Source organism: Macaca thibetana, chromosome 17, assembly GCF_024542745.1.
Source record: "Macaca thibetana thibetana isolate TM-01 chromosome 17, ASM2454274v1, whole genome shotgun sequence".
Lineage (NCBI taxonomy): Eukaryota > Metazoa > Chordata > Mammalia > Primates > Cercopithecidae > Macaca > Macaca thibetana.
The window spans coordinates 27,505,132-27,522,384 of NC_065594.1; the positions used below are offsets into that span (position 1 = coordinate 27,505,132).

Sequence of the window (17,253 nt, forward strand, 5' to 3'; positions counted from 1 at the left end):
GTAGGAAGCAGAGTAGGAAAGCATTAGCTTAGCGGTAAGTTTGGAAACCACTAGCTTAGTCTAGCTTAGTCTCCGACCAAGCATAGTTGAGCATTAAGATGGGGAAGCCACCCCATTCACCCACGCTCTGATAAAATCCTCATACTCTGAAACAATATACAGTTATACTTCAATTATTCCAAGATCAACTTGCCAGCTGTCTGGAAGAAGGCCAAACCTAAAAGTTAAGAAAAGGAAACATCTCTCACAGGGAAAGAACTTCTGATAGTGAAGAGCAATGAAAATATCTCAAGATACCACTGCCCTATTTACAACCAGAAGAAAAGAAACCTCTCATTAGCTGGCTGCGGATATAAACATGCCATCAATCTTCACCTGGAGCCGCAGAGAAAACCAGGCGAGAAAGGAGAAAAGAGTAAAAAATACAGCAAAGCAGAAAGAATAAGAGGAAAGATCAGAGTGGATAGAGGCAGATGAGGAGATTAAAAGCAGTGACAGATTTTAGAAGAGGTGATGAGAACATTCCAAAGAGGGAAAAGGGGAGAGCACCAAAGTAGGGATTCTATACACCGTAGCAATCCTCTGGGACTTGAACGTATGGCCAGGATATCGGTTTGAGGGTCAGTTATCAACAAAGGATTTCATTAACCATTGTATTCTTTAAGAATATAGAGCATAAGCACGTTTTAAAGATACTTCTGTAGAACAGTTTTAAAAATAGATCTATTTTAAAAGATCGCACAATTAATACACTGAAATAAATCCCGGACATGCAGCTTGTTACATCCATCACCATTTTTGAAAGGGCAGTTCCTGGGGTTGGACTCCCCGGCCCAAGGACTACCCCCTCCCCAGGTCTTCGGTGGCAACTGTAAGTCAGCAGCCCTCAGGCATTATTGCAGCGCCCCACATTGCTTCAGGTTTCAGGAAGTCGCTGCTGTGTTCACTTGTAAGTCTTCGTGCTGTTGTAAAAATTGAGGTTTTTCACGCGATTTGGCTGGCGAAGAGAACACGAAGCCACCCCCCACGTTTTCAACTGAGTAAATATCGAAATATTTTTGCTTGCTATCCAGATCCCGGGTTCGAAGTATTTGGGATTAGAAACCTCCAAGCCCATTTCAGCGGCTTCCTTGTCCTTGGAGGGAGTGTCTTTTCAAGCACCTGCCAGCCTTAAGTTCGGGTGCCTTCGGAAAGGGGCTGACAGGGTGCGTCTCGGGGGAGCTTTTTGAAATGTGGATTGAGAATTGTGTGAGTGGCTCTAGGAACCCCCATGAACTCCACTTTTCCTGAGTGTGGCTCCGAGCCTGGCCACAGCGGATGCTACCACGAGCCAGGCGCAGCCGGGCCTGGGGAGAAAGCCGGAAGCCCAAGAGGGTGTGGGCGCTCCGGGAGCCAAACGCGGCCGTTCAGCCGCCACACGCCGGTGCCCCTGCGGGCACTCGCGTTCCGGTGAGAGAGCCCCGGCGCCGCGGGCTCGAGGCGGGGGTTCGGGGTCCCGGCCGAGGGCGCCGTCGGCGGGGCCCGCGCAGCCGCACTCGGCGCACCGACTTCGGGCTCCTCCTCCCGGCTCCGTAGTAAGCATGGCGGCGGCGGCGTTCGTGGTCCCTCGGGTGAAACAGAAAGCGGGAGCTACGCGGAGAGGGAGCGAAGAGAGGGGCTGAGGCGGCGGCGGCGTCACTGCCAGGAAACAACCCCAACAGTCAGCGCGCCGGCGGCCGCGGCGGCCCTCAGAGCTGACTCTGCAGCTGAGGTAGAGAGAAAACGATCAGGAACCCTAAGAAGAGGCGCCAGAGGAGCCGCCTTCTTCTGCCTCAGAACGGCGTGAGTCGGAGGTGAGAGCGCGGGCACTCCCTCCGCGAAAGGCGGGGGACACCGAGCCGTCCCAACCCCGTCCCGCCCCGGAGGAGGCGCCGCGGAAACCGTTAGGCTGGGACTGAGGGCCGGGGCACCCTCCAGGGCTCGGCCCCGTCGAGGGACCCGGGCCACCCCTTTCTGTGGGCGCGCTGTGGGCAGGGGGCAGTGGGGCCGGGGACAGGATCCGTCAACTAGTCTGGCACCTGCCGGGGCCGAGCCTAGCCAGGACGCGCTTGCGGGGGCGCGGCCGGGGGCGCCATCCAGCCCGAGGGAGGTGGCGCGGGTGCGCGGGCAGCCCTCCCCTCGGTCCCCCGCCTACTCCCCGCGGCGAGCCGCGTAGCGCCGGAGGGCTCGGGGGCGGGGGCAGAATCCTTCCGAGAGGATCGCCCAGCACCCGCCGCGCCTTCGGCTTTGGACGCCCGGCAGCCGCCGAACTTGAACGCTTTTCTGAAGAGAGTTTTCCCCGCTCATCTTGGGGTTAAAACCTCGAAAACCCGCCCTCTGTGTTTGATCCTGCGTGGCTGCCTCCAGTACCTGGCAGTTCCTCTCCCGGGGCGAGTTAACCACCTGTTCAGTCGGGAGGTGGACTCGAGGCTGCAGTCCTCGCCCAGTTTTAACCTGAATCTTCGAACTTTTGACACGGCTTTGGAAACGACGTCATGTGTTAGGTAAAGAAAATGAACAGATAATTTCGCTGTCAAATTGCGAGCAGAAGAGGGGCTGTTTTAATGGATTTGGTCGTTAATTGTTCTTTTATTCAACTGTTGGCGTTACAAGCCTTGGGATATTTGAGAGGGTGGAATGCGATGATTTGCTGGGGGTGCTAGAGATTGTGAATTCGAGATTTTCTTTTGTGAGGTTTTTACGTAAGTTCCTTTGGACACCTTTGTGTCTGACCATCTATTAAATAAGAGTCACCGGCTGATGAGATTTTTTTTTTCTTTTTACGGTATAATCATTGTGTGTTCGCTATGGGTTTTTAAAACTGAACAACGTAATTATTTTGCTTCTTACCGTGGTCGTGTTTTTAGTTCTTGAAACCAAAGTGTGTATGCTTCTGTATTGTAGGAATGAAATAACAGTTGAAGTCTTACTATAATATTTTATCACCATGCTGTTACCAGCTCCAGTACTAAACATATGCCACTCAGGAGTTTGAGCCATATGTTAGGTAGAAACGAATTGAGTTTTGTGGTGCTGATCTTGTGTTTGGATAAATATTTAGTTTTTGCGTATTTACTAACTCTTGTCATCTTGTATCACCTACAAATGTTCAAGTGAGTTGAATCCCCTGCCTTTTGGATATTTTCTTGGTTGAATTAATTTTTCTTAAGTAATGAGATAAAGTACTCACTGAGACAGATGGTGGCCCAACAGAAAACAATGATGGATTTTTACCACATCTTTTGTAAAATATAACCTGAAATGTTGCTTTTAGCTTTGTAGCCTACTAATCTTGCTTTCTAATAACACCAGTTAGTGGGAAGAAGGGATGATGACAGGAGAAATATCTTGTTACATTTTTAATGTTAAATCTTATATTTAAATTTTTTAGCACTACTACCTTAAATTTTACTATATTGTCTTGTTTCATTTCATAGATCATCTGTTAGTTTTCTATGTGTAGGTTAACTGGAAATTTTTTTATCCCAGGCTGGCTACCATTAGCCACCTGTATGCTTCCGAATTAACTCCCTCTTTTTCCCTTTTGTCTGAATCCTCCAAATCATTGAATGCTCAGGAAAAATAAAATCCTGGTTAACAGTGTCAAGCATAGTTATAAGGGTAATTAATTTCTCCCAAATTAATGATAAGCATTAAAAAAACATTCTAGGATTATCTTCTTTTGGTGACGTCTGTCTTCACTTCCTCTCTCCATGTGAGTAATTGAGACCTGATTTATTTTAACACACATTTAATGATTACTCTTTAGTAGTCACATTTCTACAATATAATAGTAAGCATATTTTATTACTAATTTAAAAATTTCTCCCTCTTCCCTGACCAGCCAGACATAGCTAAGGGCTGAGAGATCCTTAACCCCCCGGAAAAAAGAGGGAATGCATGATTCATATTCTCATTGTCTTATGTAGTTTTAGGCAAAGAGCATTTAATTTATACTTTATCCAGTTTTAATAATATTTGCGCTGTTTTAAAACATTTGTATGTTTTAAAATGTTCATGACATCCAAGGCTTGTGTATTTTATAATCTGCCTGTATTTTTAAAATACAATTTGATGAAGTAACCAAAAGGGTTTTTTTTTAAAAAACATTGTTGGTGCATTTTTGAATGAAAATGAATCTAGATCGTGTCTTTGAGAATGTTGTAGGAATATGCACATGATTTCCTATTAGCCAGATAACTAAGTGATTGGTGTTTCTGGTTTTTTTTTTTTTTTTTTTTTTTTTAGCAATGCCTAGAACACTTCAAATAAATTCACAATATTGTAATTCCAAAGGTTTAGAATATGGTGCATATTTATTCCATTGAGCCTTTTACTGCTTCAGTTTTATCACATTGCAAAAGAAGAAATATGGCCCCCATGTGTATTAATGTTAAGAACTACTTGTTAAAAGGAAATTAGTAGCCATTAATGTTAAAAGGCAAATTTTGTACTTTTACATGTATTGTGAGCTTTTATAATTTTCTTAATATTTTGGTCTTATTTCGGAGAATTATTCAGTGGTCTCTTTTTATATCTAGATTTATTCTTACCTTTCTATCTTCCCACTATTGTGATTTTGCTTGTCTTTAATATACACTTTCAAGTTTTCTGTGTAGCCTGTGGTCTCCCATCAGGTTCCTTTGTGGGTGTCATCTTTCAATCTTTCCAATCACTTATCACCCGTTTACCAGTCCTTGGGCTATTTTTTCCTCTGAGATTGAGAACTGCCTCTGGGAGATGGCATGTGCTTACAGGGTGATGCGATGTTATTAAAGTGGGGATGCAGACATAGTGTGATGTCTTTCTTCCTTCAAGTAGTTTACAAACTAGTTGGGGGTACTAGACTAATAGTATCATTAGCCAAAAATATAATATGGTATTATTAAGTTGTGTGACACCAACTGGAATTTAAAGGAAAGTGAAGCCAGTGAGGGCTAGAAAAATCCTGGAAGGCATTTGGAGGAAGTCAGAGGAAACTTAGAAACGATTTAGATAACAAAGAGAAAGGCATTCCAAAAGAGATTCACAGGCAGAGTTGGAAGTAGTAGTAGAATAAGTAGTCCAAGAACATCCAAGGACAGAAATTGGGACGAAGTTAGGTCGAGATGTTAGCTTAAGCACCAGGGCATCAGAAGAGGAAAATAGGCACAGCTGGACAAGACAGTTTGTATCATTAGGAACTTATCACTGAAAGAACTATACCTCAGCTTTGACATATTAATAGCGTAAGCTTTCTGTGTAATGGATAGCTTGTATGTGTCTGTTTATATGGCTTAGATCAGGGGTCGGCACACTTTTTCTGTGGAGTGCTAGATAATTAAATATTTTAGGTTTTGCAGGCCATTTACAGTCTTGGTTGAATGTTCCTGTTTGTTTGTTTTTTATAATCTTTTAAAAACATAATTTTTTTTTTTTTTTTTTTTTTTTTGTGATGGAGTCTCGCTCGATTGCCCAGGCTGGAGTGCAGTGGCCAGATCTCAGCTCACTGCAAGCTCCGCCTCCTGGGTTTACACCATTCTCCTGCCTTAGCCTCCCCAGTAGCTGGGACTACAGGCGCCTGCCACCTCACCTGGCTAGTTTTTTGTATTTTTTAGTAGAGAGGGGGTTTCACCGTGTTAGCCAGGATGGTCTCGATCTCCTGACCTAGTGATCCGCCCGTCTCGGCCTCCCGAAGTACTGGGACTACAGGCTTGAGCCACCGCACCCGGCCAAAAACATAATTTTTACATTGTCTCAAGAGCCAAACAAAAACAAGCCATCTGTGGACTGGATTTGGCCAGGGGACCTAGTTTGCTGACTCCTAGGTAATAATTGGCAAAGTAATTGTCCATATAGCCCATACTGTGAAATGTCTTGTATCATCTTGTCTATGTGGTGGTTTGGTGCGTTTTATGACTATCATGTATATATTTTTCCTTATGTTATCCTAAAATAAAATATGCAGAAATAAGTGCTACTGTAATTGTTATTTTGTGGCCAGACTTCTAACAAGAGCCTAGAATAGGTCTCAGAATTAGGAAGTGAAAGATGAAAAGCCTTTGAGTCAGGCCTTACTGCAGTGAAAATAGCTACACAGTGGCTTGATTTAGAATTTGTATAAGGGTAGGTATATCAGCTGCCTGTGCTGGTTTTACATTTTTTTAAAACACAACTGGCAGGTTAAAAACCTTGTCTAGGGTGCTGGTGGTCTGTAAGTGACAACAGGGGAGCAGGCAGTAGGGAACTTTGTTTTTAGAAGTAGTCTAGGATGAGTTAATAAAGGGACAAACAGACATTCTGCAGTACTCAAGGAAGAATCACTGTGTTATGGAACAGTCTAATAATTGATGTTTACATTGATGAGCTTGAGTCATCAAGAAAAGATTGTATCATGTTCACATTAAGGCATGGAAGGAAGACCTAGAGATCTCTACAAATATTTCAATTAAGATTATTTTAAGATAAGTTATGGTGATTTAAAGGAGATAAATATCAGTTATTTTGAAAAGTAATTTACATGAAACGTCTCTGAAGTTTTTAAATTTATAGATACGTATTTCTAAGGCAGTTCTGTTTTCTTCAGTATACTATGGTTCATATGCCATTACCAGGTGGGTAGTGATGCCTCAGGCTATGGCTGCACAAATCAATTGGCTGGGGTTACTGTATTTTTTGTGGCATCAAGAGAGCAAGAATACATCAAGAGAGCATTTTTTCATTAAGCAGGCATCAGTACGTTCCGTATATTGGGGTTAGTAGTAGGCGCTGGAAAAAGTACAGATGTGTAAGATGGGAAGCTACCTGGACGGAATCAATGATGTTTCTTTCTTCCTGTTAAAAACATTAAAACCAACCAAACAAAATAATGAAACTTAACTTTTGTACTTTAATTTATTATTAGCATTTTTCATACTTAGTAAGTACATACACTACCACAATTTTAAGGCAATATAAACCTTTTGATTTAAATAACAGCCTTCATAAATTGTCACTTAATACAATTTATACTTTTTAAATTTTACTGTAAGAAGAAATTCATGCCCTCCCTGTTTTTTTGTGAATGCTTGAAACAGCTTCACTATTCCAGCTGTTTCTGTTTGCTAAACAGGAGATAAAGTACCTTGGATGGTAACTCAAAAGCCTAGATCTGAGTTCCAACTTCACCACTTATTAGCTATATGACTTTGGGTTAGTTTCTTGCAATCTTGGTTTTCTAAGCATTAAAATGGAGAATAATATCTATCCTGTTTTCCTCACAGATATTGTGAGAACCCACAGAGATGTTGGAAACCATAAAAACATTAAAGTACATACCATAAAAGTGCTTACATTAATACTACTATATTGGAAGCAATGCAGCCTTTTTTTTTTCTTTTTTTTTTAAAAAAAAAAAAAGACCAGAGTTCAAGCTTTATCCTCCAAAATTCTGTAAACATAGTATGTTTCCAGTAAACATTCAGTTTACTCAGAAGTTTTAACATCTTTCTTGGCAAAGAGAATGCATATACAAATTTTCCATTCTTATTCATCTTTCAGTACAGTTCATATCCAGTGTCTCTGTCCCTTTTTGCAAGGGAAACTGATCATCTCTGTCGAACAACTTCAGCTGTTCTTTCCATAGTGGGGCAAAAATATGCAAAAAGTGCATTCCTTATGATTTTCTTTTTTCAAGGGGAAGACTGTTTCTGTATTTATAGTAATAAGGTCTACTTGTTGAGCTCATTGAATTTTAGGCCCTATACTTGCTTATTTTAAAAATCCTATACAAACCTACCAGATATATGGCGGTATTTTCGTTTTACAGCTGAACTATACTTCTGATTGACTTCCATATCTCTTCCTCCCTCACTTCTTGAGATCTCTTATGGACTAGTTGCTAGAAATACAAAGTGCAATGTATACTTTGAAGTAAGCCTTGGTGTGAAAGTTACCTAAGTTTGGTAAATTAGATTGTGTATGTTAATCAGCCTCTATCAGAAATGCTGGGGAAAAAAAGGGTTGTATTTGTTTTTTTTCTTCAGAATCCATATTTTCATATATATTTGAACTTTTTAAAAGTTAAATGATTTCACTTCACTGTCTACTTCAGTGAGGGATTACTTTAATTGGTTTATGTATATTGTCTTCTAAACCTACAGACACGTAATTTGGGAGGCGAAAAAATCTTCTTCTCTAGGGGTTCTAAACAGATATTTAAGTACACTTTAAATCACAGTTTACACTTTTATTAGAAAATAGGTACGTGCTTTGCTTTGTAGAAGTATGTGTCATATACAGCAGCTACTTTTGTTGAGCCATAACTTGAAGAATTTGTTATTTCATTTACTTTAAAATCAGTTTTTCTTAAGATTTGCTTAAATAAAAAGTGAAAAATCAAAATTTGTGATTTTATTAGGTTTAAATCTTCTAGTTTTTTTTTTTTTTTTTTTTGGTTTTCTTAAGACAGACATTCTCAATTATGTCTTTGTTCTTATGACTTGATTTTTTTCCGTGTAATATTTTCATTTGCAATATATACTTTAAAAAAACCATTTTTAGCATAGTACCTTCATAGTTTATGAAATACCTTTTTGTTTCTTTGGTAATTATTAGGATCAGCTTTTCTCGATGCTTCACATTGGTATTCCTTAAATGCCATAGTATGTTAGCAATTTTGTTTTAATCACTTGAACCTTACTAAAACTGGCCTAATGTGTGTGATAGAGTAGCCTTTGGGTAAAATGTAGAGGCAACTGCCCCTGCAACCATCTTTTAGGCTGCTTCCAGGATATTTAAAAAACATGAATTTATTCCAATCATTCCCCAGTTTTAGAAATTGAAATCACAACACAATTCTTGCTGCCTTAATTATAATTTCCTTTGTCTTTGAGAGTCCATACTCTGTTAATATCCTATTGTGTCAACATTGCTTACCTCTTTACAACTTTGTAATATAGTATAGAGAACATGTTTCACATTAGGCAGCCATAGGATTGTTTGTTGACTTCTCATACTGGCTGTATAGAAACACGAGTATGCTACTTTACCTGTATGAGCCTTGGTGCCTTCATTTTACAGTGTAGTAATAATAGTAGCTGTCTCCTAATATAGACTGTACAAGAATTAAAAGATCCTATATAGCATGACAAGTAAAATGCTTGCCATAGCATATTTATATCTAGAACTTTGACATACATGCCTAATCATTGTCACTCAGGCATCCTGCATATCATTCATTTATTCATTTGTCCATCATTTGTTGAACATTTAAAATGTCCTAGATACTTAGAATATGAATGTCGAATGTCACAAAAATGAATGTCACACTCTCTCCCCTTTAGAAATTTACAGAACGGGATGAGAGAGAATGATATGTAAATAAATACATGTTTTTAAATAATTAAAATATGTCGGGTCTTTTCACTTGTGTGAGTCCTTCCTGCCTTTTAATATTTAACTGTTAATTGTTTCCATAACACCCACAGAATATCTGGTTGTATATATCATACTGTAATGTATATATATTTTTTACTTGTCTAAATCAGCTATTCAATTATGAACTCCTTGAGTTTGACAAGTACTGCTGGAGTCAGCAACTTTTTTTTAATATAAGAAAAGATAGTAAATATTTTAGGCATTGTGGGCCATATGGGCTCAGTTGCAACTACTTAAACTTGCTATAGGAGCACAGAAACAGCCATAGATAAATTATAAACAATGGACGTGACCATGTTCCTATTAAACTTCATTTATGAAACTAGGCAGCAGAACAGACTGGGCCTACAGGCTTTAGTTTGCTAACCTCTGCAATGCTGCATGCATACCCTGTGCTTGACAAATAAAAGGCACTTAGTAAATAATATGATTAATAGGTATTAAACACTATGTGTGTTCTGGCTGCTATTGCAAAAAACTTTACATGTTTAAGTTTACTTAAGCCTTACAACATCTCTCTGCGGTAGATGCTATTATCACCAAATGTCATAGAGTAATAATAGAAGTAGTTTCATTAAAAGATAGGAACGTGACATAGGTCCAAAAGTCTTAGGCAATACATTAAGAACAAGAAAAATAACCCGTAAAGAAAGGGGGGAATGTATCATTATTATTTAGAGTTGATGTGACTGCTTACAAATACAAATAAATATAATACAAATACAAATAAAAAATACGAGATAATGGAAAATGATTTGAGTTAAAGAATTTCAGTAAGCTGACTGGCTATAAAATAAAGTTAGAAAATTCATTAGCCTTCTTATATATCAACAATAACCAACTATGAAATACAGTAATAAGAAGTAGCAGCCTAAACTGTAAAATACTTAAGATTTTAAAATGTGTAAAAGCTATGTGAAGAAAACTGCAAAAAGATGTGAATGGATGGAAGAATATTCCTGAATGTGTCAACTTAATGCTATAAAAATCGCAGCTTTTACTAAATTATTCTATAAAGTCAATGTAGTTCTAATCAGAAATTCAACAGGATTTTAAAAATGGAATTTGACAAACTGATGGTTCAAGTTTTGAGAAGGGAGCTTGCACAAGAATGGCCAAGTAAATTTCAAAAAAAGTATAATAAATGGGAATATACCCATCAAAGGTCAAAACATTATAAAATTACAAGTATTAAAATAAGAATTTGGGATAGGAATAGGCATATTGATCAAAGGAATAGAATAATAAATTCAGGAGAAGATCCATGGATAAAGAAGAATTGTATGATAAGTGAATGGAAGAACTAGTCTATAAAGGGTCTAACTGAAGTAAGTCTGTCTAATTGAAGTAAAGATAATTGGGTACCCACTTCATGACACTCTCAAAACTAAGTTTCAGGTGGACTAAATGGTTTTGTTTTGTTTTTTGTTTTTGTTTGTTTGTTGTTTGTTTGTTTTTGAGATAGAGTCTCGCTCTGTCGCCAGGCTGGAGTGCTTTGGTGTGATCTCGGCTCACTGCAAGCTCCGCCTCCTGGGTTCAAGCAATTCTCCTGTCTCAGCCTCCTGAGTAGCTGGGCTTACAGATGCTCACCACCACGCCCAGCTAATTTTTGTACTTTTAGTAGAGACAGGGTTTCACCATTGGCCGGATGGTCTCTATCTCTTGACCTTGTGAACCGCCCGCCTCGGCCTCCCAAAGTGCTGGGATTACAGGCGTTAGCCACCGCGCCCGGCCCCAGCTGGACTAAATGTTGATAAATAAAAAATGTTTATTATTATTATTTTTTTATTATACTTTAAGTTCTAGGGTATGTGTGCACAATGTACAGGTTTGTTACATATGTATACATGTGCCATGTTGGTGTGCTGCACCCATTAACTCGAATGACAAAACTTTTAAAAGTTAATTTAAAAAATTGTTGGAGTAGAGAAGACCTTTTAAGTGAGACATCAAACTTAGATGCCATTTAAAAAGGAAGGCAAGCAATAGACTGGGATAAAATATTTGACATATAATAGACAGAATTAATATTCAAGGTATATAAGGTGTAACTACAAATCAATATGAAAAATATAACCTGATGGAAAATGGGAAAGAATGTAAGCAGGAAATTTATAGAGGTAGAAATACAGGTAACCTGTTAAGTTTTGAAGAAATATTATTGAACCAAATATAAATAGCTTCATCTTTTTAGGAGAAAAGTTTGGCAGTATCTGTCCATTTTAAATGTACATTCTCCTGAACCAGAAGTTTTATTTCTATATGTCTGTAATATAGAAATGCTATCATACGTTAATAGAGAGTATTGCATGATTATTCCATGCAGAGGAGAAAGTGTATGAAGGAACACTGGAAGTAATAATGTCATCATTAGAACAGTTAAATTATGGTGTGCCTTTATGCTATAATATTAGATACTTATGAAAAAACATGAAATAGACATAGATGTACTTCTTAAGATATTTTACATGAAAGGGCAAGATGCAATATAATACATACACAAAGACACAATTCATACACAAAAAATACAATACACAAAAGCAGTGTATATGATTTCACTTATGTAACAACCAATCCCAGAAAACCTAATACACAAGTAAGTGCAGAAAAAAAGACTGGAAGGGTACACCACAGTTGTTAGCCATAGAAACAGAAGCTGGATTAGGGGTCAGGAAAGGGTTAAAAACAATGTTTGTATGTGTATTTTCAAGTATAAGCAAGTGCAGCCTTGGTGATATAACAAACATAACAACACATGCAAGGCTTTGTTATGATTGGTCCTGATGAGGCCCATTCCTTCTGGGTGGACAGCTTTGATTTATGTCAGTTTTCCCTGTGTAATTTTTAATAGCACTTCATTTCACTTGCAGAAGCTTCCCAGTTGGTGTCTGAAGTCATTGGTGTTTTTAGAAATAGCAATTTCAGTATAGTGTTGGATCTGAAACGGTGTTAAAGTGGGTTAAAGAAGTGAGAATTCTACCAGTGATTCTTAACCTCTGTAACCACAACTGCCAACCAAGACAAAATAAAGTGCCTTTTATTTTCAGAGTTTCTGTTATAAAAACACTTTGCTTTTTTAAATGTAAAGTTATAATTTTGAATGTAGTTTTTTTCAAGTCCCATATTTCTGAATATTTTGATCCTCCCCTTTAATATTAGAACCTAATATTTTAAGACAGTTAATGATAGAGGTCAAGAGAGGAATCAGAAGCTTGAGAGGAAGACAGAGTAAAGAGAACTAAGTGCTTTTTTTTTTTTTTTTTTTTTTTTTTGAAAACGGAATCTCACTCTGTCACCCAGACTGGAGTGCAATGGCACGATCTCGGCTCATTGCAACCTCCACCTCCCAGGTTCAAGCGATTCTCCTGCCTCAGCCTCCTGAGTAGCTGGGATTACAGACGCGCGTCACCCATGCCCAGCGAACTTTTGTATGTTTGCATTTTTTTAAACGGAGTCTCGCTCTGTCACCCAGGCTGGAGTGCAGTGGCATGATCTTGGCTCACGGCAACCTCCGCCTCCCGGGTTCAAGTGATTCTCCTGCCTCAGCCTGCCGAGTAGCTGACACTAGAAGCATGTGCCACCAGACCCGGCTAATTTTTTGTAGTTTTTAGCAGAAATGGGGTTTCACCATGTTGGTCAGGCTGGTCTCGAACTCATGACCTCGTGATCTGCCCACCTCAGCCTCCCAAAGTGCTGGGATTACAGGCATGAGCCACTGCGCCTGGCCCGGAAGATTTTTTAAAAGAAGTTGAAAGAAGACGAGTATGATTAGAGGCAATCTTTAACCAAGGCGTAGTTGTAGATTTATAAATGAAGAGTCTGGTCATCTCAGAAAGGACTAATTTAAGGACTACTGGATTCTGCAGACAAATCTACTTATAGGAAATAAATGTTTCTTGATTTTTTTATGATATGGTAAAATTATTTTGGAGGAATTAGTGAAGGAAACATGTTAATATGGTTAAGTTATAGTAATACAGCAGCTTTTACACAGGAACTCAAACTTTCTGTGTGAATTGTTACCAGTATATTACTGTGGCCAGAAAATATTCAGAAACTACAGGTTTAATCTTCAGTCCAAAAATCATACTGATAGATATAACCAAGAATTTGAAGTTCTACAAAAGCAAAGTTAACAATCTATAATATAAAAACTACAGTTTTGTATAATACTTATAGAAAGGACAATAAAATATTTGGAAGTGAAAATAGGATTGTCTTAGGTGTAGTTGTCTTTTGGCTCTAAAGGGTAGCCTGTGTGCTCCAAAGATGCTAGACACCTAGAGCTATATGTGGAACATAAGATGTTACTTAAAAAAAGAAAAACTGATCTGTGTGCACACTATCAGTCCTTTAATGGATTGGGGTTCGTTTCTTGGAAGCAATTCTTTCTCTCTTGTTTCCATAGTTTCCTGACTGGAAGTATCTTTTTGATCAAGATTTCCTTTGAAGTCTATTTTAACAGAATTTTCATGTTAGTATTAAGGTATAGTTTCTCCTAAATGCTGAATTAAATTTAAATTTACTATATCTGACTAAGAGGGGTAAGGACGGTGGCTCTGAATGCCCCCTTCCCTTTTAAACCTTTCTTCACTTAAGGGACATAAAAGAGTGAGGCTTATCCATCCTACCCATACTACCCTTTCCTTCTTTCCAGTGGCTGTGGGATTGGAGACGAATAAGATAAATAAGTTATAGTAAATTTGTTGCTAACAATCTGTAAATTATTGATTTCCTTAAAAGTGTATGAATACGTTTATTAGGTTAAATTGTTGATATTTTAAAGTTTTTGACCTCAGTGGCAATTTCATATGGTTTGACCTATTGCATTACAAAACTATGGCTATAATCACTGCCCTATATATAAAAATGTTATTGCACTTAAACGAAAATACATTATAACTTATTTAAATAGCATAAATTTGTGCGCACTTTGGCAGCACATATGCTAAAATTGGAACAATGCAGAGGAGATTAGCATGGCCCCTGCGCAAGGATGACACACAAATTCATGAAGTGTTCCGTGTTTTTCAGACTAAACCAACAAAGATAAAAAAAGAAAAAGAAGAGCATTACATAATGGTAAAGGGCTCAATGCAACAAGAAGAACTAACTCCTCTAAATATGTATGCACCCAATACAGGAACACCCAGATTTATAAAACAAGTTCTTAGAGACCTACAAAGAATCTAGACTCCCACACAGTAATAGTGGGAGACTTTAGCACTCCACTGTCAATATTAGATCAATGAGACAGAAAATTAACAAGGATATTAAGGACTTGAACTCAGCTCTGGATCAAGTGGACTTGATAGTTGTCTGCAGAACTCTCCACCCGAAAGCATAAATTCATAAACAGTACATCACTGATGAAATGTAACATCCAAGCCAAATTGGAATGTTTATGAATATACCTACTTTAGCAACAGGTAAAGCCAAAAATATTGTTACTGCAGATATGTATCATTATACATTAAAGGGTGAAACAACCTTCTTCAGAATCTAAATTGCATATGAGAATGGTAAAAGCCATAATGTAGTAATTTATAATTTAAAAGCTTGTAGTATGGCCAAGTGCTTGACTCATGCCTAATAGTCCCAGGACTTTGGGAGGCTGAGGTGGGAGGATTGCCTGATCTCAGGAGTTTGAGACCAGCCTGGCAACATAGCAAGACCTTGTTTTTGCTAAATAATAAGTAAATAAATAAGTAAGTAAGCCAGGCATGGTTGCACATATCTGTAGTCCCACTACTTTGGAGGCTGAGGTGGGAGAATTGCTTAAGCCCAGGAGCCTGCAGTGGGCCATGATTGTGCCACTGCACTCCAGCCTGGGTGAGAGAGTGAGAACCTGTCTCAAAAAAAAAAAAAAAAAAAAGAAAGAAAGAAAACTTGTAGTAATTTAAAGTTAAAGCTATCAGACATGAAAACCTTAGAGAATGAGACCTGTCTCAAAAAGAAAAGAAAGCTTGTAGTAATTTATAAGTTAAAGCTATCAGACATGAAAACCTTAAGTGTTCAGCAAAGTACTAATAAACATATACATTTAAGGAAACTACGCAGGGCTGGAGAAAGAGCCAACTAAAAAGATTGTATATAGAACAGTATCCAGACTCACAAAGGGCCAGAAGAAGTGCCTGTTTCCACTAGCTAGAACAGAAAGCCTCATAATTTACAAGGCATTCAGTAGAGTACTCTGGAGGGTTTTGCATTAGTAGTGGGGAAAAATGAATTACACATTAAATGCAACTCTGTTCTTGCCTAATCCATTGTAAAACCAAGTCCCAAAGAATCAAACTTTGTCCTAGTCCCTTAGCCACATCTTAGAACAAATATTGAGATTATTTATAGAAATACAAAAATATCCAACAGCCCACAAGATAAAGTTGACATTATCTTACCTTCAGTTCAACTTACTGAGTCTGCAAAGAAGCAAGAAAATACAAACCATATTGAGAAAAATCACTTGAAATTGGCCTTCAAATGATACTGATGATGATAGTTATTAAAACAGTTATGAGTGTTAGAGAAGCTAACAAAAAGATTGAACATGTTAAATAGAGACACTGTCTGGATTAAAATTATGTGTCAAAGATATACTACATTAATGGCATGTTAGACTTTGTCAAAGGAAAGATTAGTGTACATGAAGATATAGCAATAGAAACTATCCAAAATGAAGCACAGAAGAAAGAAAATAGAATTTAGAGACAATAACTGAAAAAATATTTGAAGAAATAATGGCCATTTTCCAAAATAGATATAAACTATAAACCAATAAGCACAATAAGCATAAGAAAGATGAATAAAACTCTACTAAGACACATCATAATCAAATCACTTAAAGAGAATTTTTTCTTTTTTTCTTTTTTTTTTTTTTTTTTTTTTGCGACAAAGTCTCGCTCTGTCGCCAGGCTGGAGTGCAGTGGCACTATCTCGGCTCACTGCAACCTTCGCCTCCCAGGTTCAAGTGATTCTCCTGCCTCAGCCTCCCGAGTAGCTGGGATTACAGGTGCAAGCCACCACGCCTGGCTAATTTTTTTACTTTTATTAGAGATGGGGTTTCCCCATGTTGGCCAGGATTGTCTCGATCTCTTGACCTTGTGATCCTCCCACCTTCGCTTCCCAAAGTGCTGGGATTACAGGCGTGAAACACCGTGCCCAGTCCATGAGAGAAATCTTAAAAGCAGCCAAAGAAAAACCAGGACAAAGATAAAGGTGACATCAGATCTGTCATTAGAAACAATGTAAGCTAGAAGACAACGAAGCAATATCTTTAAAACATTTTTTTGCAAAAACTGTCAACCTGGGACTTTTTACCCAGGTAGACTATCTTTCAAAATAAAGGCAAAATAAAGATTTCAAATATACAAAAGCTGAAATAATTTATCACTTTCATTTCTCAACTAAAAGACGTGTTAAATAGAGTCCTTCAAGCAGAAGGAAAATTAAATCACATGGAAACTTGGTCACAAGGAGTTCAGAGTACTGTACGTGGTAACTACCTGGGCAAATACATACAATTTAGAAAAAAAATTATTATTTAAATGTCTTTGAAAGACAAATGACTGTTTAATTTAAAAATGATGACAGTTGTCAGGTGTAGTGGCTCATGCCTGTAATCCCAGCACTTTGGGAGGCCAAGGCAGGCAGAATGCTTGAGCCCAGGCATTTGAGACCAGCCTGAGCAACATGGTGAACTCCTGTCTCTCCAAAAAAAAAAAAAATACAAAAATTAGCCAGGCATGGTGGTACATGCTTGTAGTTACAGCTGCTCGGAAGGCTAAGTTGGGAGGATCGCTTGAACCCAGGAGGCAGAGATTGCAGTGAGCCAAGATCACA

The 17,253-nt window shown here is 38.4% G+C and overlaps 3 protein-coding genes and 1 non-coding gene across 5 annotated transcripts in view; 2 read left to right on the forward strand and 2 right to left on the reverse strand.

Moving 5' to 3' along the window:
* Positions 1-17,253, reverse strand: part of MED4 (mediator complex subunit 4) — a 1,135,161-nt gene that overhangs the window by 936,892 nt on the left and 181,016 nt on the right. The window lies entirely within an intron of this gene.
* Positions 697-7,832, reverse strand: LOC126940249 (uncharacterized). Its single transcript, XM_050766014.1, has 3 exons — positions 7,775-7,832; positions 2,389-2,548; positions 697-1,745 (listed from the first exon to the last, which is right to left on the reverse strand). The coding sequence occupies exons 1-3, from the start codon at positions 7,830-7,832 to the stop codon at positions 1,259-1,261; spliced, it is 705 nt and encodes a 234-aa protein (XP_050621971.1). The 3' UTR covers positions 697-1,258.
* FNDC3A (fibronectin type III domain containing 3A) overlaps positions 1,738-17,253 on the forward strand; it is a 232,182-nt gene continuing 216,666 nt past the window's right edge. Inside the window, exon 1 of one of the 2 annotated variants that reach the window (XM_050766259.1) lies at positions 1,738-1,832. The gene's annotated coding sequence lies outside the window, so the exon portion shown is untranslated. Of the gene's footprint in view, positions 1,833-2,218; positions 2,523-17,253 lie in introns of those variants that run through there. The other variant, XM_050766260.1, reaches the window with a different exon arrangement.
* Positions 14,339-14,445, forward strand: LOC126940936 (U6 spliceosomal RNA). Its single transcript, XR_007720994.1, has one exon. It is a non-coding gene; the product is annotated as a U6 spliceosomal RNA (small nuclear RNA).